The following is a 20,874-nucleotide window of genomic DNA, read 5'->3' as shown; positions in this document are numbered from 1 at the left end:
TACTTTGTTCGTAGGCAAAATGCCTTCCTAGTGCAAAATGGTATGATCCGACTAAATTTGAACTTTGACATTTGTCTTGCATTAGCGCTAAATTGATAAATTCCCGAAACCGCAAACCACATACGCTAACAGAAGCTTCGCAGTATCGCATTTGTAACCGATTTTACCAACAATTTCAAATTATTAACGCGGCTAAGTTCCCTCCTTTGTGATCTTGCAGTATCTTTATATTGTTGACACATACTTGTAACGTTATAATTGATTGTAAACGAGCTCTTTATCATAAATATTTGAATTGAACAGAAACTTAATATATAGTGGCCTAGGACTATAGTATAGGCTAGGCCTAACAAACCGGTTGCCTGCTAGGTACATTTACATGTACTACATGGTACATTTACTAACGTTAGACATATCCTAACGTTATAGTTGCCTAGCTTATATGGGCCTAACCTAGTTATACTCAAGTTAACACCTATATTTAGCCGCGTGATCGTAGGAAAGCTATCGTCAACTAGCAAACATAATGGCAATTTCTTAAGGTGTCACAAACAAAAGAGGCTCACAGATATTTCAAAATTTACGCAATTGCCTTGATTGTTGTTTCAAACATGAAGTGTCCTATTGGCATAATAGCATACTTTGCGAAAGTCATTAGTGAAGTATACAGCATACACGTGTATGCTACAAATGTGAGGATGCCCTACACTGAACATTATGAACATTAAACTATCAATCTAATTTCTAGTGAGGCTTGATTTGTACAGTATAGATCTACTGTAAAAAAAATGAAAAACCTTTTATAGTGTGGTGTTATATTTTGTAGATAACACCAGTTGAGAATCCCAGTTCAAACTATTTAAAAATATAAGCAGTAAAACATAGTTCACCCAGTTTAACCCAGCAAAACATAGTTGACCCAGTTGAACCCACTAAAACATAGTTGACCCAGTAAAACATAGTTGAACCAGTTGGACCCAGTAAAACATAGTTGAACCAGTTGGGAACCCCAGTTCACCCATTTCAACGTAGTTCAAATTTGTGCCAATTTCCATATAGAAAATTCCAGTTGAACCCAGTTCAAAAGTTCAACTGGAATTTCCACCAGGGATGACGTTATAGGTTCCTTGGCCTACCTGCTTTGGCGTGAAGTTTAAAACTTGTTCTGAAGACCAGCAGCTATTATTCATTAAAGTGATTTTGCAATGAGATATGCAATTCTGTGGACTTCCCTCTAGTTTTTATTATTAGACAACCTAGATGCTTAATTCTAGAAAGTATGTTTTCCATCAATAAATGCATAGAGTAATTAAAACTTCTCTCCATGTTAAAATGCAGCTTAATATATGGCATTATGTGAAATCTTTAACATCTTGGCTCTGAAACAACTGGTCCAAACATTAGTTGGTCATTGCAGTAGTGCTCTATAGTCATAGATGCTCCACCAATGATCTCAGTGTCCCCACAACTGGTCCAAACATTAAATGGTAGTCACGGTAGTGCTCTATAGTCATAGATGTTCCACCAATGATCTCAGTGTCCCCACAACTCAATACCCACCATACCTTTGGATTCATTCTTAGCCATAGATGTATTGATGTTAGACAGCTGGATGATGCCTGCTCTGTGTCTCTGCTACAATTAATTACTATACCGCTGCTTCTCATCTAGCATACTTTCAATGGTTACATATCTTGTCTGTTCACTTATCCATTGATGGCCGTTTCTGGTGTAGATAAGGCAAATTTAAATGCTGTCTGAAACTTCTGGAGTTCAAGTCAAAATCATCTTCTCTTCTTCACTGTATAGAAATCCAAATTGAATTATGAAAAATGAGAACGACTAGCTGACGTCATATATAATGTTTCTTGTAATTGGTTATTTTAGTATTCGCCTGTTGGTTTGATTTATTTCGTATCTGGTGATCATTGAGATCAGTTTTCTTTTTAAATCTAGTACTTTTAGCAACATTTAATCACATTGAAATATATTTAGGAACATTTAATTCATCAGGTAATACTACAACTTTCTCATAAATTATTAACAATGATCCTGTTGGTCAATTACCACAGCTTGACAGTATTTGTATTTGACAAAGGTTTCACAGTAAAGCTATTGTCACCAAACTCAATTACATTTAGTCATTCCACTATTAGATTTAACAAATAAAACAAATAATGAAAAAGAAGCATAAAAACGTTTAATATCTGGAGTAAATTTGACACATGAACCCAAAAGAAAGTTAAAGGTAAACAGAACATTGGTAATAGCTAATGGCTAAAAAGGTTAAAATGGCTTTGTTACATCAATTAGGTCAAGAACCTTTAATCACATCCCTTCTTGAATTGAGGTACATCAGTTAATATTATTTGGAAAGACACTGAATATATGTAACTTTGCACTTCTTAGGGAATCGCGTAAACATAGCCCTACTGACTTAGCTGTCGCAGATTTGGGTAAGAATAAACAATGTCTCAAAAGCAGTGTAAAACATGCACAATGCATACCTGGCATAAAATATGAAGATCACTATGCTTTCGTATGTGCTTGGATACAGCTGTTATATGTACACTGAAACAGTGTAAGATATGCAGAAAGAAACATCCCAGGCTGATACAGTTAATGATATCATGTAAGCATCTATAAAGAACAACAAAACATATTACTAAGCAGTTGCATCAACATAACTTTGTAATGTAATTAGGTAAGAACTACTAAAATTATACTAATGGCGAAACCCATGTTTGATATCTGACTGTTAACATTTAACTAATATATATTATGACAAGATGATTTGAGAAGGTCTTGTATCTAGCGGTAGAAGACCAATCAATCGTGCTTATTAGTAATGAGACCAGAAATACATCAAACAGTAAAAATGTAGGAATCTCTTGTACCTTGTTTGAATATTGCTTTCCAATTCCAATAGAGATCTCTGATCCAGTCATACCTACTGACTCTGAAATGATCAATGATATAAATGTTGCAAACATAAAGACGCGAACACTGATATACATATTCATAGTGCAGTAACTATGATGGAAGCTCATTACAAATGAAAGTCTACCATTGATATGTTATGAATGTTATCAATATCAGTCTAAAAGCTGAAATGCACAACTGTAAACTGTGATCATTGCTTTAAGAGAGTTTTAGGGTTTTTTTTAATATTATTTTCTCCATCCATTCAAGTCAGGTACTCTCAACTCCCATTTTAAAAATTTCAAATATGAGTTATCATAGTTACAATGTTTAAAATGTTCTCACCTTGACTTAACATATTTTCTTTCCTTCAAGAATCTGTCAATTGTTTGTAAAGAACACTACAAGTCGTCTCACTATCGTATTTCTTCCTCCAGGAAATGAGCACTTATGAGATCGCTTACGTCCGACTAGCAGAATGAACTGGCTGCATATTGGACGCTTTTACCTCAGTATGAACTCCCACCTGTTTCTAGCCACTCATTAGCTTTCTTGTTTGATACCAGCTGAACAGGTGAGATGAGTTAAACAAATATTTAATGAAATAAAGTGGTCTATATGTAAGAGACAACAAGATATTTGAATGCTGAATGGCTTTTCTTTATCAATATAAACAATTTAAAGTTCTTTATGTGCATATCAAATGATACAGATACCCTACACAGACAAGGGAGGAAAATCTGTCCACTTCATTAATGTGAAAGTTATTAAAGTGAGATTCAAAACAGTTTATTTGCTGTTATAATGTTGCAGAAGGAAATCAAGTTTACTTTAAATGGTAAAGTCGGTATCTGTAGCAGAAAGTAGTTTTATGTATGAAACAGTTATATATTTAATTGCTATGTTCCTTTAAGGTATAACATTAGATATTTACCCTGCTTGTACAGCATCTCTTGCAGGTCTCTGCGGCCAGCTGCTATTAAAGCCTCTCCCAGTACTCTGTATGTGGCTTTACTGCCATTGCTGTGTTTCCAAGTCAACAACATCTGATAAACAGTTTCATTGAGTCCCTGGTTGTTATTATCTCTCTCAAGTATACAAAGCTCTGGGTTCTGTAGTCCAAGATTTCTACCTACTTTTTTCCATTCTTTTGGAATTTTCCCGGAGAGATCCTGTAATATGATTAGATACATGAGTAGAACATACACAAACTAAATCAGTTCTCTATCAGGTCCCCTGTTTAAAGTATTTAATATTTTTTGTTGAAATGATTACAGAGTGAAGTAACATTCACATCGATTGTGTTCCATTTATAGTTTATTTACAAATTATACTATAACTGACACCTGCTGTATATACATTAGTATTATTATTATCATTACACAAAATTTATGTAGCGCCTTATTCAATTAAAAAATTGCTCTAAAGCGCTTTACAGCAAAAGATAAAAATTTGATAAAAGTATAAAGTTAAAAAGGGTATAAAAGTTAAGATTGTATAGAAAAATATATGATAGAAATGTTAAAAAATAAATAGAAAAATTATGACTAAAATACAATAATAACACCTGAATTAAGTATGTACAGCAAGTATAATAAAAAGTACATTAATCTGTGTTGGCAGCTCTGAAAAACAGTGTTTTAAGTAATTTCTTAATTTCTGAATTGCGTTAAGTCTATATTAATATTGCATATGTCCTGGGGTAAGTTATTCCATAATGTGGCAGCAGTATAATCAAAACGTTTAAATTCATATGTTGATGATCGGGTAGAAAGCACACTAAGTAAATTGAGCGTAAGGATCTAGGCGGAATATAAGGTATGGTCTCATTGGTGATGTAACTAGGGGTCAAGTGATTAAGAGCCTTAAAGGTAAAAGAATTTTAAATTTTGATCTAAATCGTACAGGTAACCAATGTAGTTCATACAGTACAGAAGATATGTGGTTGCGACAAGGAGTTCTAGATATAAGGCGAGCTGCACAATTTTGTGTGCGTTGTAGGCGGTTTGTTAGAGACTGTGATATACCAAATAGTAAAGAATTGCAATAATCGAAGCGAGAGGTAACAAGGGATTGAACCAGTATTTTACATGCATCAGTTGTAATGAAATCTCTTATTCTACCTATATTACGAATATGGAAATAGCAAGATAATATGATTAACTTGGGTCTCCATGGTAAGATGAGAGTCAAAGTAAACTCCTAAATTCTTAACAATAGATGCAGATAAATGGTATTGGTCCCAACTGTTATGTGCGGAGTTACATTGTCTTTCATTTGGGTTTTAGGTGAAAAAATAATAAGTTCCGTTTTAACATCATTTAACATAAGTTTGTTTCTCCTCAACCACATCCCAACATTGTTTACACATTCCTGCAACTTTTCTTGTATTTCTGTCCATGGCATTTTGGGATCGAACTGTAAGTAGAGTTGCGTATCATCGGCGTAGCAGTGGTAGTTGACTTGGTGCCGCTTTATGATTTCACACAATGGTTTGGTGAACATACAATAAATGATGGGGCCAAGTACTGAGCCTTGTGGGACGCCACTGCTAAGTTGTACAGCTGTCGACGAAGTCTGGCCAATTTTGACCCATTGCTTTCTTCCTGTCATATATATATATATATATATATATATATATAAGATATAAACCAGCTTAATGCATTTAGTGTAACCCCCAAAAATTTTTCCAGACGTTGAAACAAAATTTGGTGGTCGATGACATCGAAAGCAGCGGACAAGTCAAGTAAGATAAGAGCCACATTAAACTTCGAATCAAGTGAAACTGCTATGTTGTTGTGCACCTTCAAAAGAGCGGACTCCGTTGAGTGGTGTTGCCTGTAGGCAGACTGGTAGGTATCGTGCAGTGCATTTACAGCTAGGTGGTGACTTAATCTGTTTGCAACGACTCTTTCAACTAGTTTCGACACAAATGGTAATTGCGAAACAGGTCGGTAATTTAAAAGAGAGTCGTTGTTCAATCCAGTTTTTTTCAGGAGTGGAGTCAAACACGACTGTTTGAATGATGGCGGAACGAGAGACTCGGCTAGGGATTTATTAACAATGGCTGTAATAATTGGGAGCAAATCATCGACACACCTCTTCAATATCCATGTTGGCAAAGGATCCATGGAACACGATTTATTTGGTACACGAAGAATTAATTCCCGTATCTCAGTCTCATTGGTGGGTTCAAATTGTGAAAGGCATTCTCCATTAAAGGTATCATCGGCTTCCATTATGTCCGTCCAACTGACGTTATTATCGAAACGTTGGTGAATGGAAGCAACTTTATCTATGAAAAACTCATTGAATTGATTTGCGAGATTCTCGGCCGAAAAAGCATATTGAAGCATGATACAGAATAAATTCCCTGAGTGTCACTCAAAGGAGTTTGTGAATTCTTCCCTCCCACCACCCCCATTAAGATACTATGGTGACTTGGTTCAGGAAAATCACTGGTAATGAGGCAACTTGAAAAAGATCCATGACCATACTGCGGAATGAATCAGAAAAACTCTAATGGTTGTGACAAGCTAGATGTCTCTCAAATGTGATTAAAATAAATAATATTGCTTTTCCCGACTCATTTGCACATGTGCAGACCCGGAACGAGCAAATCAAGAACATTATGAAACAAAAATTGGTGACAAGTCGTGAGTCACCACCCAACTGACGTGTGTAGCACACTCAATATATACGCAATGCATGACCTAGTTGCACGTTGCACCATGTAGCCCTTGCACATAATTACAAGGAATGGCATTGAGCCACCCAAAATGCCTCATGTAATTTGTTTAGAAATGTTTGCAATTTGCTCGTTCTGGGAGCATTTCTTCATATTGCATGATTGCAGATGAAACGAGCACTAATGGAGTTTGCACATATAGATATGCTTGTAGTGTGGAATTTGTTTAAATATTTACAACTGGTGCACATCCCCATCTGGCACACACAAATGGTAAACAACATATTCAAAATAGGCACAATAAGACTTGTGTCCCCTTACTTTGGGTGCTGGAGTACAGATTTATATATGGAATCACCAGATTGCTAGAGCAACTTAGGAAAATGTGTCCTTAAGTCAAGCACCAGATGATCAGAAAAAAGTTTCAGATAACTGGACCTTTGCAAAAGTAAACAGCAGTGTCATCATAAGTGGAAAATTATCTCAGTCACTTTAAAGAGCAAAGGTCAATCCTGTGACAGTTAGTGACATATAGGAATGCCAGGCGTCAAAGATATGGTGCTCAAAACTAAAATAATGATTTGAGAGTCATTTTGTAAGAAGGTATTAGATCTGTTATATTGCTGCTCCTAATTTCATTTTGGCAATTACAGGGATGAGACTGAGCCGGGGAAAAAAAATCTGAAATTTATCGATCGCCGTCCTGGGGGAGGGGTTTAAGGGGAGGGGTGTCCCCCTCCCCTTTAGACATTTTTTGTCAGGTAAGGAGGGCTTAGATGCAAAATGGTGGACTCTAGATGGAATCTATCACATCAGGTAACTCGCCAAAAAAGTGTGGAATATCTGCTTGTATAATTTATCCATTAGCTTTTTTGAACCAAAAAAAGGCTTTTTTGCTTGCTTTGTGCTACTTGATTCCACCACTGGTCAAATTCGGTGTTCCTTCCCTTCACAGTCCAGCATGTTCGGCAAAAATAAAAAAAATGATAAAAAAAAAAAATTAAATAAAAAAATTGATAAAAAACGTGAATTACGAGAAAAAATGCGGGAAAAAAAAAAAAAAAATCGGAAATCCGCTTTTCCGCGGAAGAGTCTCATGCCTGCAATTAAGACTCAATGTTGCCTGTCACCAGGATGTCAGATATTATGAGTGCTGAATGTTTTGTCCTTCTGAAATATAAAACTGGGACCTAACATTTCAGAAATGGTGACCACTATGGTAAGATTTTCAAGCAGCACCAAGTGTGAAATACACATTTTCCCAGCCCATGTAAAATATGAACATTCAGAAGAATTCTGCAATCCCTTCCTCAACACAGGTTTACAGAAAAGCCATTGAGAAATGTGCAACCTTCCGGAGGAAGGTATATAGCATCTTTAAATATTTTTTTGGGCTAACTGCAGGTAGTACACATTATGGGGCAACAATCATCCAACTACAATTTTCACCTATTCTGTAGTTGGTCAAGTTATATACTGTAATGTTTTTACTACTAACTACTATAAACAACCTTTGACTTCTAAAGAGAAAAAAAAAACAGTGTTCTTGAACGCAATAAGTATATTCAAGCATTCCCTTTTGAGTAGAGAGCTTACACAAGTTTTCAGACTTTAACCTCTGTTGACCTCAAATGGCATTTGAACTAAAAAACAAAATGTTTCCTCTACTCAATAACATGCATCCTTGTGCTTCATATGGAGTTCATCCAACCTCTACTTTGTGAGTTGTTTACAAGGCTTTTGGACTTTGATTTTGGCAATCAAAAAATGAAATAACAAATGTGAAATGGTGCATTCAGAAGCATACTTGGACTATAATTTAAGTCTTCCTAAATAGCTGAAATTGGAAGGTTGTGGAATTCAAAAAATATTAATCCAAGTCCCTCCCCTCCCCTGATTGTGGTAGAGGCCTGAACCTTTATGGGAGGGGCAGAGGCAAAGGAAGGATTTTATGATGGAAGTAGTACTGCCCAGATATAGCATTCAGAAATCACACAGCCTATTGTATATCAAGACAATACAGAAATGTCATAAATGCAGCAAATAACTGAATCTTTGAAGCAGGATATAATACAGATTTGCTAAAGAAATCCACTTATCATGTAAGTCAAATATATATTTCATTCTCGCTCTAGTACAAGATGGTATAATTAGACAGTAGGAAACCAAATACATGTGCAGTGTACACTTGTCAGAGTACAATAACACACCTTGAAAATTAGTTCAAGGTGAATGCCAATGAAAGACTTGCTTATTTGCATACAAGCTAGGTCAGTAGCCATAAATTAAGCCCATTCTTTCTCCCATGTTGAATTGCTAGATGCAATTCAAAGCTCAAGAAAGTTTATTTTCATTGGTAAGAGTGCAAAAGAGTACATAGGAACTTGTGTTGTAGGACAGGACAATGCGATTACCAGAATAGCAAATTAAATATTGACTTAAGGCAGTACATGGGATTTTAGCTTGGAATGCAGGTGTGCGAGTGGGAAAGGAAGCTATGGGGTGTAGGGAGGGGGGGGGGTATGCATGGTTAATCCTTTTCATTGTGCATTTCCCACAAATTAAGTCTCCTAGGGAACAAAGGATCCAATGAACATGATGGTATCTATTATTTGATCAACATAAACACTTTTGAGGGAAAACAGTTTAATCATACACCTGAACCCCCTAAACTTGTCAGTACAAATTGTATGCTGCTACTCAGTTTGCACACTCACAGAAAAATGTGCACTTTCAAAGAAACTGATGCTGTACCCAAGACTCCATGCACAATTAGACAGTGGTTGAAACTGTGGAAAGTTGTGCTCAGTATTTAGCATAATTTATTGTATGAAATCTCCAAAGTTGATTTGTGAACCAACATTGTGCAGCTTGTATGCTTCTCCGGTTTCATACATGTGTGTCAGCTGTGATCAATACAAATTGTTGACATGAGGCGCACAGTCAGCATTTAATTGACATATTCTAATTTGTTAAGCTCATTCACATAACATGGCACGGAATCATGAGGGCTTGGTCGTATGCTCTGTTTAATATCTTTATAAGTTACTGCATTCACTATTGTAACAATTCAGTTTAGATAGTAAATGTAACTAACTGCAGCAAGAACATACCTCATTAAAATCAGTTATCATAAGAACAGCATCAGTACCATAGATGGCAAGCAGTTTTAAGTAGAAATAACTAATGATGATATATATATATATATATATATATATATATATATATACAAGCAAACCATAGAGTTTGAACCTTAAAATATGTGTGCCTTAAGGGCCAGTATGGACAAACTGTAAAGCACCAATTTGTGTCATATGCTCTGAAAAGAATGTTTGCCAAGACAACCAGAAAATTGTGTAAATTATTACCATGAGATCTTTATCGCTGACTTCTAGATCAATTTTTCGTATTGGTTTATTGACAGTTTGACTTTCATGACAAGTCTTCTTCTGTGACTGAGATAGTCCTGCATCAACTAATTTCTCAGAACTGCTAGCTGCAGAATCTTTTCCTCCATCCTAACATCAGAAACAAGAAAAATATACATAAATATGTGAAACATGAACTTTTAACTTTAAGGGATATCTGATTAACAATTTTATGTCACTGATTAATATTCATATATGCAACCCAAAAACAACACGGTTGATTGTATGAATGTAGTGTGATAAAGGTTTAACATTAGTGAGGTTTCATTAATCGTGTACTTGTATATATATCACTCCTGTTAAAGTTATGCTTTGTTGATTGCTAAAAAGATGCAGAATTATCGTCATTTCCTCTCACATATATATTATCCTTAAAATTGCTAGTCACTGCAGTCAATATGCGACACATTTGGCTTCTAAATCAATCAACATCCCACAATTAAAAATGATGAATGTACGACCGTGGACAGTATGACCCCATTTTTTTTGTTTAATTTAATGCAAAATAAAATGTTTCATAAATAAAATTTGGATCACCAATGAAGCTGGGGAGGGGGGTATGACATGGGCTCAAGCCCCTTAAGTTTTCCTGTGATGTCCACTTTACAAAGGTACTTTTTTCACTTCAAAATTCTCCCCAACCCTCTGTTTACCTCCCACACCCCACTTGTCTCTCCACTTTGGAATTTCTGGTGCTGCCTCTGAATGCACTGTATATAGACATTTAAGAAAATTCCATTGACTTAATCATCTCAGTTATCAGTGTCTACTTGAGTTCTTATAAATGTAAAATATATTATGAAACAAGCAACTCCCAGACGAAAATAATTCCTGGCTTTTAAGCAAGAGTCAAGAAAACCCCGGGTTTCCCTGGATATCCAAGCTTTATTCCTGCCTCAGGTAGCCAGGAAAAGCCAGGACTTTGAAAGTCCAGCCTTTTCCTGGCTTCACCCAGCCTAACAAGTCCACACTAGGCAGGAAAAGCGAGGGCAATGCTGTCCTGGCTAGGCAGGAAAAGCCAGGATTTTGAAAGTCCAGCCTTTTCCTGACTTCATCTAGGCTCACAAGTCCACACTAGGCAGGAAAAGCGAGGGCAATGCTGTCCTGGCTAGGCAGGAAAAGCCAGGATTTTGAAAGTCCAGCCTTTTTCCTGGCTTCACCCAGCCTCACAAGTCCACAATAGGCAGGAAAAGAGAGTGGAATGCTGTCCTGGCTAGGCAGGAAAAGCCAAGCTTGCCTTTTACCCAGTATTAGCTAGTTGTAAGATGGTTAGCTCTTACATAAAGTTTTCTTTTGTACCATAGTTTTACTTGTTTATTAGTGCAGCTGCTCACTGTACAGAGGGCTATACATTTGTACAGTATATTTGTAAGTTGTTTTGTGGTCGGGGGGATTAAGATTTCTCTCTTCTGAGTTGCTAAGCAACTATCTTTGTTCTTCCTGGAAATTAGCTCTCACAGGAAAAGGGGTCTCTGTATATATATGTTATAGGAACAAAAGAGTTTTGTGAGGGTATAGGGAGTTAGGCAGTTGGCCATGAGTATTGGAGCAAGACAGTTGCAAAAGACGAGAAATTTAGTTTTAATGCTGGATAGTTTGTGTTAAACCTTAATTTATAAAATCAAGTTACTGTAGTCCTTATTATTTTATGGAAGGAGTGATATTCACCTGACAGTCTGGCACGCGTTTTACTATAAAGGACATTATTTACTATAAAGGATATTACTTACTTAGAGGATATTATTTTACCATAAAGGATATTCCGGGACACCATTTGTTATAACTGACATTATTTTACTGAAAGGACACCCTGGGACACTATTGCTTATTAATTAAAGGATACTATTTTGTTGGGATCGGACATTTATCATACAATTTATCCTGTTCAACTATACTGATGTCGTGGAAGGTCTGATGTCGTGGAAGATCTGTACCTGATGTCACCAGCACACCAATCACCAGAACAGATTTATAAATTCAGTGTATTAACTTTAACATTTGGGTGCACCTCTCGACTTTAAGTCGTTTTATTTAATTCTTTGACTGGGCTCAGATCAGCTGTATATTGTTTGTTATTCATAATTATAATTTATTTTGATCCAATCCAGTTGAGTGTTCCATTTTTATGTGTCTTGTTCTGTGTTTGGTCATCACACCAAACCCAGAGTTCTCTGATCAAGAACAAACGTTTATTTTCAGTCGCTAACACCCTTACATATACATATAATTCATGATTTTAAAGTTATGAAAATTTCCTATACCACAAACACACTAACCTCCTATAAGCTAAAAGTAACTGCCAACTTAAGCCAGCAAGATAATTTATATAGGGTAAGCATGGACACCTGGCTTTTTCGGTTTAATACTGGGTATGTATACCTGGCTTTTCCTGGCTCCTCACTGATATAAACAGGGACCTGGCTTTTCCTGGGTAATCCTGGGTGTGCATATAACCAGGCTTTTCCTGGTTTTTCCTGGCTCTTCACTCACATACTAGACACCTGGCTTTTCCGGGGTAAACCTGGGTTAACCATCCAGGCTTGTCCGGCCTTAACCTGGCTCTAAATGAGTTATATAAACCAGGCTTTACCAGGCTTTTCCTGTCCGAATTACCATTTTCAAGCCCAGGAATTTCCCCGGATTTCCCTGGGTTAAATCCAGGCTTTTCCTGGCTTATATTCCAGGGAATTCCAGGGTTTTCCTGCCTTAAATTCGTCTGGGATTGTATATCTTTAAATATTTGTCGAATCACAGTATAAATACAATGCACTCATCATCTGGAACTTAATTTATTCTCCATTATCATTTAAGGCCTCAATACAGCAGTCTATGATACACATTTCAGTTAAACAGTATGATTGGTGTAAGTCTGTTACTTGTAATAATTAGATATGTGCTTCAAACAAAATAAACTGGATCCATAATGACACAGTGGAATGTCATTCCAACTTTGATTTGATTTCACCAATAAGGGATGTCCTGCACTGCCCATGATTAAGCTAATTTCCTGTGAACAATTACTGACACAATTAAGTTGAACATACCATTAGCAATCTTGTCACACAATATTATCTCATTAGATCAGTTATCATTAAGCAACATGGCAGTCCTTTTTCAGTCTAATCCCTTGTTTTCACCTTATATCCTCATCATTTCTTACTTGATTTTTTTAAATGATCTTTTCCTGACTAATTTTCTTAAATATAGTCTACTACATGATTTACATGCTTCATCCAATTTCATCTTCAGTAATCCTTTCACCTCATATTTCATTTCACTGCCCATTGTTACAATTTTACCCCATTTATTGGCTAGTGTCCCAAACAGCTTTATCATGTCTGTAAAATATGTCTGTTTGATCTGGTTTCCTCCCTTTTCCTTTATGTCTGCATCTGTAGATGCTGCTAGGATTACACCTTCAGATACTCTAAGTTTGATTTATTTAATTATTTTATGAATAATAAGTAAAAAGCTTAGCAATGATCTGAACATAGACATGAAGGAATCAACACCAATTTTGAGATATGGGGTCACTGGGTTTTTATTCTGAGGTAAGCTATGTTGATAACATAAATGAAATTTGCATGTAACCTAAGTTAGCATGAATCATGATAAATAACAAACCTCTAGTTCAAAGGTTAAGTCTGTAAGGTGTGATTCTTGTCCAGCTTTGAAGTAAAATGAACATTTGTCCGTCTCCATGGTACCTTTCTTATTGAATACAAATGTACAGTAACTTCCTTTCAAAATAGCTGCTGTGTCGAATGGTATTTCCTGGGGTAAAAAGGAAGGTATTAAATTGAAAATGAATAAATATATTCACAATATTTAAATTTTACCATCATAAGTAAGTCACCTTTATTGAATCCCAGAAGGAAATTACATATCTGCGGTGAGCAATACAATGAATGATACTAATTACAAAGAACATTGATAGTATACAACATTTATATAGTAACTATTATGTTGGTAGTACAGGTAAACCAAACTGCCAACAGGCATGGTGATTCCATACCACAACTTCTACAAGAGTATTTAATACAGCAATGTGGTCCTACCTATTAGTATGAGCTACTTCAAAGTTTACATTTGGTGTTATCATGTGTAAAAAAACTGAACCTCCAATTGAGCTTCCATATCTCCACAAACAAACAAGCATAAGGTTCTTATAATAGCTATGACATATGAACATAATATGTACAATATTGCTTCATGCTTCAGTTTCTACAATGTGAATGAGTACACTGAGCCTTTATCTACACCCAACTGCCTTTTCGCAGCTTCTTTAACTCACTTAGGTTGAGCCACATTTTTTTTGTAAGACGTTCATCCAAAATGTTAACTCTGCAGTTAAACACATGGTTCACAAGACTCTCATCTTTGACCTATTTTGACTTCCTTTGGTCAAAAACAAAGGTTCTTTTACCCACTGACCTTAAAGTTGGATCTATGTATTGAACATGACGTTAACATACTTTTCACTTTTTGATAGATTTTGTTTACATTAACACACACTCGTCATCATGTCCACAAATTCTGCTCCTGCCTTTGGCATGGAATCAATTAATATTGCTCATTAACCCATGTCCAAGTTGGTATTAGGAGCGATAGGTATTGCCTGCTATCACATACATAACTATTTTGTTTTACAGACTCCTGTAAGTTAAAATGTCCTTTTTTGAATACAGTTTGAATAATTTTCTACATCCCTATTTGAATATAAAAATACTCAAGCAATCACTTATAGTTCATGAATTTTATGGAGATTAAACAACCTATTTCTACAAGAAAATTTGTCACGTTTTATAGCGGTTTTTTCTAAGCAGCTTGTGAAATTTTAGGGCAGTGCTCACTCTTATATCATTAGGATAAATCCCCCCAAAAGAACTGTCAACATCAGTCTTAACATGAAAGGTTTATTATCGAACACTTTGGGTGAATAAAAATCCTCCATACCTTTGGGTTTCCTTCATCAGGGCGAAAGTTCCAATCCCGCGGCTCAGTTTTGACAAAATAGAATTTAAGAGGTAATCGTCCTTTTTTGAAAAGAAACCAAGGCTTCTTTTGAAACACAAAGACTTTATTCATATTGACATTCTTCAAACAGAAAAGGGAAGAAAGCAAGGATTAATTCATATGTACAGGTTAGAGGATGATACATATCAAAGTGTAAAATAACCTCCTCTTTTGGCCTTGTGATAGATAATGTAAGAGACAAAAAGCAGCATGTAGATTAACCTCATGTAGATCTACAATATACACAAAATTGTATGATTATGTATGTGAATTAACATCTCTTTAACTTTTTGGTATGAAGTTCAAATAATAGCCAATATTAATTGTTGATATCATTCCATCATTTCAACTCAGCGTAAATTCAATAAATAGTAAATTTTAATATCTGTGGTAACCTTTATATGTGACCACCTAGTATTCAGCATTGCTAACCATAGCCTATGTGATCTTAAACTTACCTCTTCACAGCCTTCTAAATCCAAGTAATAACCAACATCAATATGTACTATAGCTTTATGAGATGATAGATGTATAGCAGCATACAACACGATACGTTTCCCTTGAACAGTTTCATCACCAATGTCAACATTCTCCCAGATGCAATTTCTCTCATTTAGTTCATAAGGTGTGTCCAGTTGTGGTTCCAACAGAGGATGGGTACCTGAAGGGTCAAAATGAAACAGAAAGGCACTTTACATTTCCTAAATATGAAATAAATATAAAAGCATTCTTTAAAAAGGTTGTATTTATATGACGACGGATGGATTGTATTTATCAGTTTCCAAGTTGATATTGTTGTCACTTAAATAACTAAACACAGAAGTCTGCAAGCTAAACTGTTACACATAGTTCTTCAAAAATACTCAAATTCAAATTACTCACAGAGGATTGATATTTGTTGCTGATGCTGTTCAAAGCAAGATTATTACAAGTATAACATACAATTCTTTACATAATGCTAACAAACTTGAAAATGTAATACTCAGCACTACTGTGACAAAACCTCATTATTTGGAACATAACTATGAAATGGCAAAGTTGACATGAGAGTATATGCACACCCTCCCACTTTCTAAGGAATGACTTACAGTAAGTTAACTACATCATGCATGTAAGGAACTTAAGACAATGATGTGGATATTTGGTTTCATTAGAGCAAACCTTTCTTGGCAGTTTACCCTTCCCATGCTCCATGGGTGGGTGGTTGTTCCACTGTGTCATTGATACCATGCAACCATATTGACACCATTATTTCAGTATGTTTTTCTTTAACCTGACGTTAACACTTATAGTTACAACAGCTACCACTGTTAATCTTACTGCAAAGACTTGTAAGCCTATCGTTTATGCTATGATGGCATTGAAGTCCTACTAACCAAGGATTTATAATTCTTTTGCACAGTGTAATTTGAGTTTCTGAATGTTTGTGTTGTCACAATAATGCAGGAAGTATCAATCACAGGTTGCGCTGTGCATAAGTGCTATGTACATATTAGCATGAATTGTGAAAGTTAGGGCTAATATGATTATTCGTTCTTAATACTAGGGGAACACAAAAAGGATTTCATATGAAAATTGCCAACAATCTGAGGTAAGAGGAAATAGCACTTTATGGAAAGAAGTAAATGCCACAGAATGGTCAGATAGTCTCCATATAGCTCTATTCATACATGGTGTGGTCTTTTTGAATGTCTTGGAGAACAACAGTTCAACAGCTGTTGAACTTCAGTTTGCTTGTTGATGTTCTATCCATTGTATAATTCATGAATATCAGCACTAACCTGTTCCAATCATAGATCCCTGTTCTTCATGAACTGTTCCTGAAGAGTTCATTTTACTCTGAAAAACAACAACATCTAATAACGAATCTTAATTTAAGTTGATGTATAAAGGAGTTTAGGTAAGTTTAGCAATTTACAATATTGTATAGACGTCTGTTAGCTGTCACATACCAGCCTAATCATAATTAAATGAACACACTTCACCAGTAATACAGGAAAGAAGATTTCTCACGCCAAGAAATCAACCCAGTTTCATAGCACTGAACTTGCACTGAACTGGAGATTGAAAACAAGTGTCAAATGTCTCTCTGATTTGTGACTTACGTGACGTGGAATGGCCCTAAAGCGTCTCTTCTTTGGGTGTGGGACATCTGCAGACTGTGATGGTACAGGAATGCCTGAGAGGGATGATGCTGATATGTCCTGCAGATAAATATGTTGAAATGAGGTTTTAGACACAAAGTATTATAATATCAACTAGTAAAAAGGGAAGCCATAATTGTGCTTAAAAGTGAATGCATTTGTTGCTACAATTGAGAAAATTTACTGGAACACCGCATACAAGATTGAAAGTTTTGACCTTTGGTGAATTCACAAGATTTTCATACTTTGACTTCTGTTAACCTCAAAAGACCTTTCACCATTTGATTCTCCCTGTTCTAGCATCTATGTTATGTGTACTCATACTCAGCCCTGTTCTAGCATAGTTATTTGTTCTCATACCTGTTCTAACATAGTTTATGTATACTCATAGTAAGCCCTGTTCTAGATTAGTTATGTGTAATCATACTCAGCCCTGTTCTAGCATAGTAATGTGTACTCATACCTGTTCTAGCGAAGTTATGTGTACCCATACCTGTTCTAGCAAAGCTATGTGTACTCATACTCTGCCCTGTTCTAGCATAGTTATGTGTACTGATACTCAGCCCTGTTCAAGCATAGTTATGTGTACTCATACTCAGCCCTGTTATGGCATAGTTATGAGTACTCATACTCTGCCCTGTTCTACCATAGTTATGTGAACTCATACTCTGCCTTCTTATACCATAGTTATGTGTACTCATACTCAGCTGTGTGGTGTGTACTTATGTTGGGTCACTTTCAATGGTTGTATAGCTGCTAATACAAAAGTATGTACTCGAACTCGTGCTTAGGACCCTATAAATGTTTTCACTTGGAATCACAACTTTTTGGGTATAAAACCTAGACTTGATTGCTTCACAATTTTTACATAGAAAAGCTGAGGGTTCTGTGCTCATACAGTGTATTTCTTCTTGCCTCAGAAGAACCTATTCTACATAACAACTTTGACTTACTTTCTCAACCCCCAACTCATTTCTCGATTTAAACTGCATGTATCGTTTGAGAAAATGTTTTTGATGTTTATCAGTATTTTCAGTTTTATTCAGGTTTCAGTTTTTATTTTTAAACAGGTTCAGTTTTATTTAGGTATTTTACCAGGTTTTAGCGCATATCAGGAAAGTAGGTTTTTCCCGCCAAGAAATCAACCCAGTTTCATAGTCACTTGTTATTGGTCCTCGGCAGCACTTATTCATTGACGTTATTATCTTTAAGGGCACTCATTCAGTCCACCACAGATGCATAGAAAATATTTCCTATCATAGGCACATAGTATTGGTACTTGGCAGCACTTATTCAAATACGTTATTACCTTGAAGAGCACTCATTCAGTCCACCATAGATGCATTTAAAATATATATCTTATCATAATTGTCTGATTGGTGCACATTTTCTTTAATTTTCTGTCTAAACCTGACTACTGCAAGTCTCCTTTAGCAAGCTGTAGCTTATTTACAAAATTATCAACATATTGTAAATAGTCTTAATTGACAAATAGAATGAGCTTTACCATCATAGGGACATCTTTGACTTCAGCTGTAGATTTATTCTTGCATCTCTTCTGTGAGTGCGGAACATTGCCTGACTTCGATGGCACAGAACTGTCTGAGGGGGATGATGCTGCTACTGAGACAGCCTAAAATTAAATATGTTGAAATGAACACACATTACCATAGTCTATGCACACTGAATATTAGTTAAACATACACAACTTATACCAGTTTTCTATGAGGCCCCATGTTTAAAGATTGTATGCCACAGGATGAAATGTATTTATTACAGAATGATGAAACTGCGCATCATGTGTACAGAATATTTATAGATCAAACTTATCAATATTTTGTAATATATTCTGAGATGACAAATAGACTGAACTTTACCATCGCTGCAGCTGTAGATTCATTAAAGGGCCATTCCACACCAAGTGGTCCCAACATGGGCAAAATTAGAAAGGGTTATAAGTTGTCTCTCTTCTTGTATGATGTAAAGTAAGTAGGTTAGACTTTCATAAACGGTTAAAGTTTTCTTCTTCTGATTACTCAATCTTAGGTTATAGCAATGAGTATCCATCTCAGACTGTAGGCACATTCATGGTGCATTATCATATAATAATTGAAAGTAGAAAAAATCCTTAAATAAAGGAAAGTCCAAGCTTTCTTTTAATGTGGCAGTTAAATGCAGTCTGCTAATTTATATAATAACACCATTTAACAAATTTCCTTTATTACTGGTAACACAGATTATGTTAAAAATGCCACTCTGGCTGTGACTTATGTGACAAAAATAGAAGGGAATGTTTTCCTCCAATAATATATAGTGTGTGTGTGAGAGCCTGTACAGTTGTAAAGGTAGCTTTAAAGGTGGATCTGTAATACCACCACTTTTGATCAATGGTAAAACAAGCTTAAACAAATTTAGGGACTCCGGAAGTGTGTGACTTACGTGACGTCACGTAAGTCACAAAGGGAAGTGTAACTTACGTGACAAGTTCATTCTCAACACATTCACACAGTTTTGATGTCTTCTATACTATAACAGGTTTATAACACCTTCCTATTTATCAAAGATGCCTACTCAGTTCTAAAATGCAGGAACAACATTTATAATGTGAAGTAAACTTGAAAGGTTACATACAGGTAAGTGAATTGCAAAAAAAGGCTCAAACAGCTCAAACTTAGAACAATATTACTTGTTACCTTTAAGTCTCATGACATGTTTGCCAAATTTAAACTTCAACTTTTCCAGCTGACTGCACTGAAAGCTCAGTGAAAATGACACCCTTCTATGCAGTTTCCATATCAATATCAATTATTTTTATTTGTTTATATGTTGATCGATAAACAACAGATTTCTTAACAAGTCCATACATTTTACAAAATTCAATCAAAATGTGCAAACCCGGCCGACAGATCATGCGCCAATTAAATCTCTCTGTTTTGTATACAACGGTTACAGGTATGCCTAGGACTACTTTCACTTTCGTGGCTCTCCTGTGGTAGATTCGTTCTTTTGAATAGTATCTTTCTGTCGGTCTTACTGATGTACCTTGCAAAATTGTATCATTTCCTTCCATTGCAATGAATAAACAGGTATTTTGAAGAGTTTCCTCCGTTAATTGGGTAAAAAAGTGGACGATAAGAGTATAAGTAAAGTAGGTTACATTTGTGTAATGAACGTGCTGATATGGGCGGTTGCAGTGATTTTACAGTAAATCGTTCGCGCCATACGGGCAACAGAAAATAAATTTGTTTTGTTTGACTGCGACAGGTTTTCTCCATTAAACCCCCCTGGTCAGAGTGCATTTAGAAGTTAAGAAACATTGAATCTGCTTCGGATTTTTGTTTTCCGAATTTCAGCAACAAACACATATTGAGACTTGAAGTTCTTAAAATGTGAATTGCAGTCTACCCCTGAACTGCACAAGGTGCTTCAGGGGGTAAAATTTGTTTTAATAATGTTTTCGGGCTAGTAGGAGATTTTATCTACCATAAGAGGCCATTTCCACGTTGTGGTGGTGGCAGGCACCATATTTGTAACCTCTCCTAGGTACAGTACATCATCATATTTTACAACAACCCAGTCATCTACCTTAATATGAGAGGTCAGAGAGCTATGGATGTACAGTACAACATACTGTAACTGACATTAGTGGATCCTTCAGTATCTAATGCGGTTTTCC

The 20,874-nt window shown here is 35.8% G+C and overlaps 1 protein-coding gene across 3 annotated transcripts in view; it reads right to left on the bottom strand.

Annotated features, from left to right (window-relative positions):
* Positions 1–1,113: 1,113 nt before the first annotated feature.
* LOC139977167 (uncharacterized) overlaps positions 1,114–20,874 on the bottom strand; it is a 187,079-nt gene continuing 167,318 nt past the window's right edge. For all 3 annotated transcript variants that reach the window (XM_071986380.1, XM_071986381.1, XM_071986379.1), the window contains 12 exons: positions 18,706–18,831; positions 17,160–17,258; positions 16,836–16,893; positions 15,513–15,715; positions 14,995–15,135; positions 13,663–13,812; positions 9,979–10,128; positions 3,857–4,094; positions 3,268–3,488; positions 2,898–2,959; positions 2,508–2,640; positions 1,114–1,801 (listed from right to left, as the gene is read on the bottom strand). In XM_071986380.1, coding sequence (XP_071842481.1) covers positions 3,466–3,488; positions 3,857–4,094; positions 9,979–10,128; positions 13,663–13,812; positions 14,995–15,135; positions 15,513–15,715; positions 16,836–16,893; positions 17,160–17,258; positions 18,706–18,831 — 1,188 coding nt within the window. In that variant the 3' untranslated portion in view covers positions 1,114–1,801; positions 2,508–2,640; positions 2,898–2,959; positions 3,268–3,465. The remainder of the gene's footprint in view (positions 1,802–2,507; positions 2,641–2,897; positions 2,960–3,267; positions 3,489–3,856; positions 4,095–9,978; positions 10,129–13,662; positions 13,813–14,994; positions 15,136–15,512; positions 15,716–16,835; positions 16,894–17,159; positions 17,259–18,705; positions 18,832–20,874) is intronic.

Source organism: Apostichopus japonicus, chromosome 12 (assembly GCF_037975245.1).
Source record: "Apostichopus japonicus isolate 1M-3 chromosome 12, ASM3797524v1, whole genome shotgun sequence".
NCBI lineage: Eukaryota > Metazoa > Echinodermata > Holothuroidea > Aspidochirotida > Stichopodidae > Apostichopus > Apostichopus japonicus.
The sequence above is the reverse complement of the archived record's forward strand: the minus strand, read 5'-3'. Positions and strand labels throughout refer to the sequence as shown.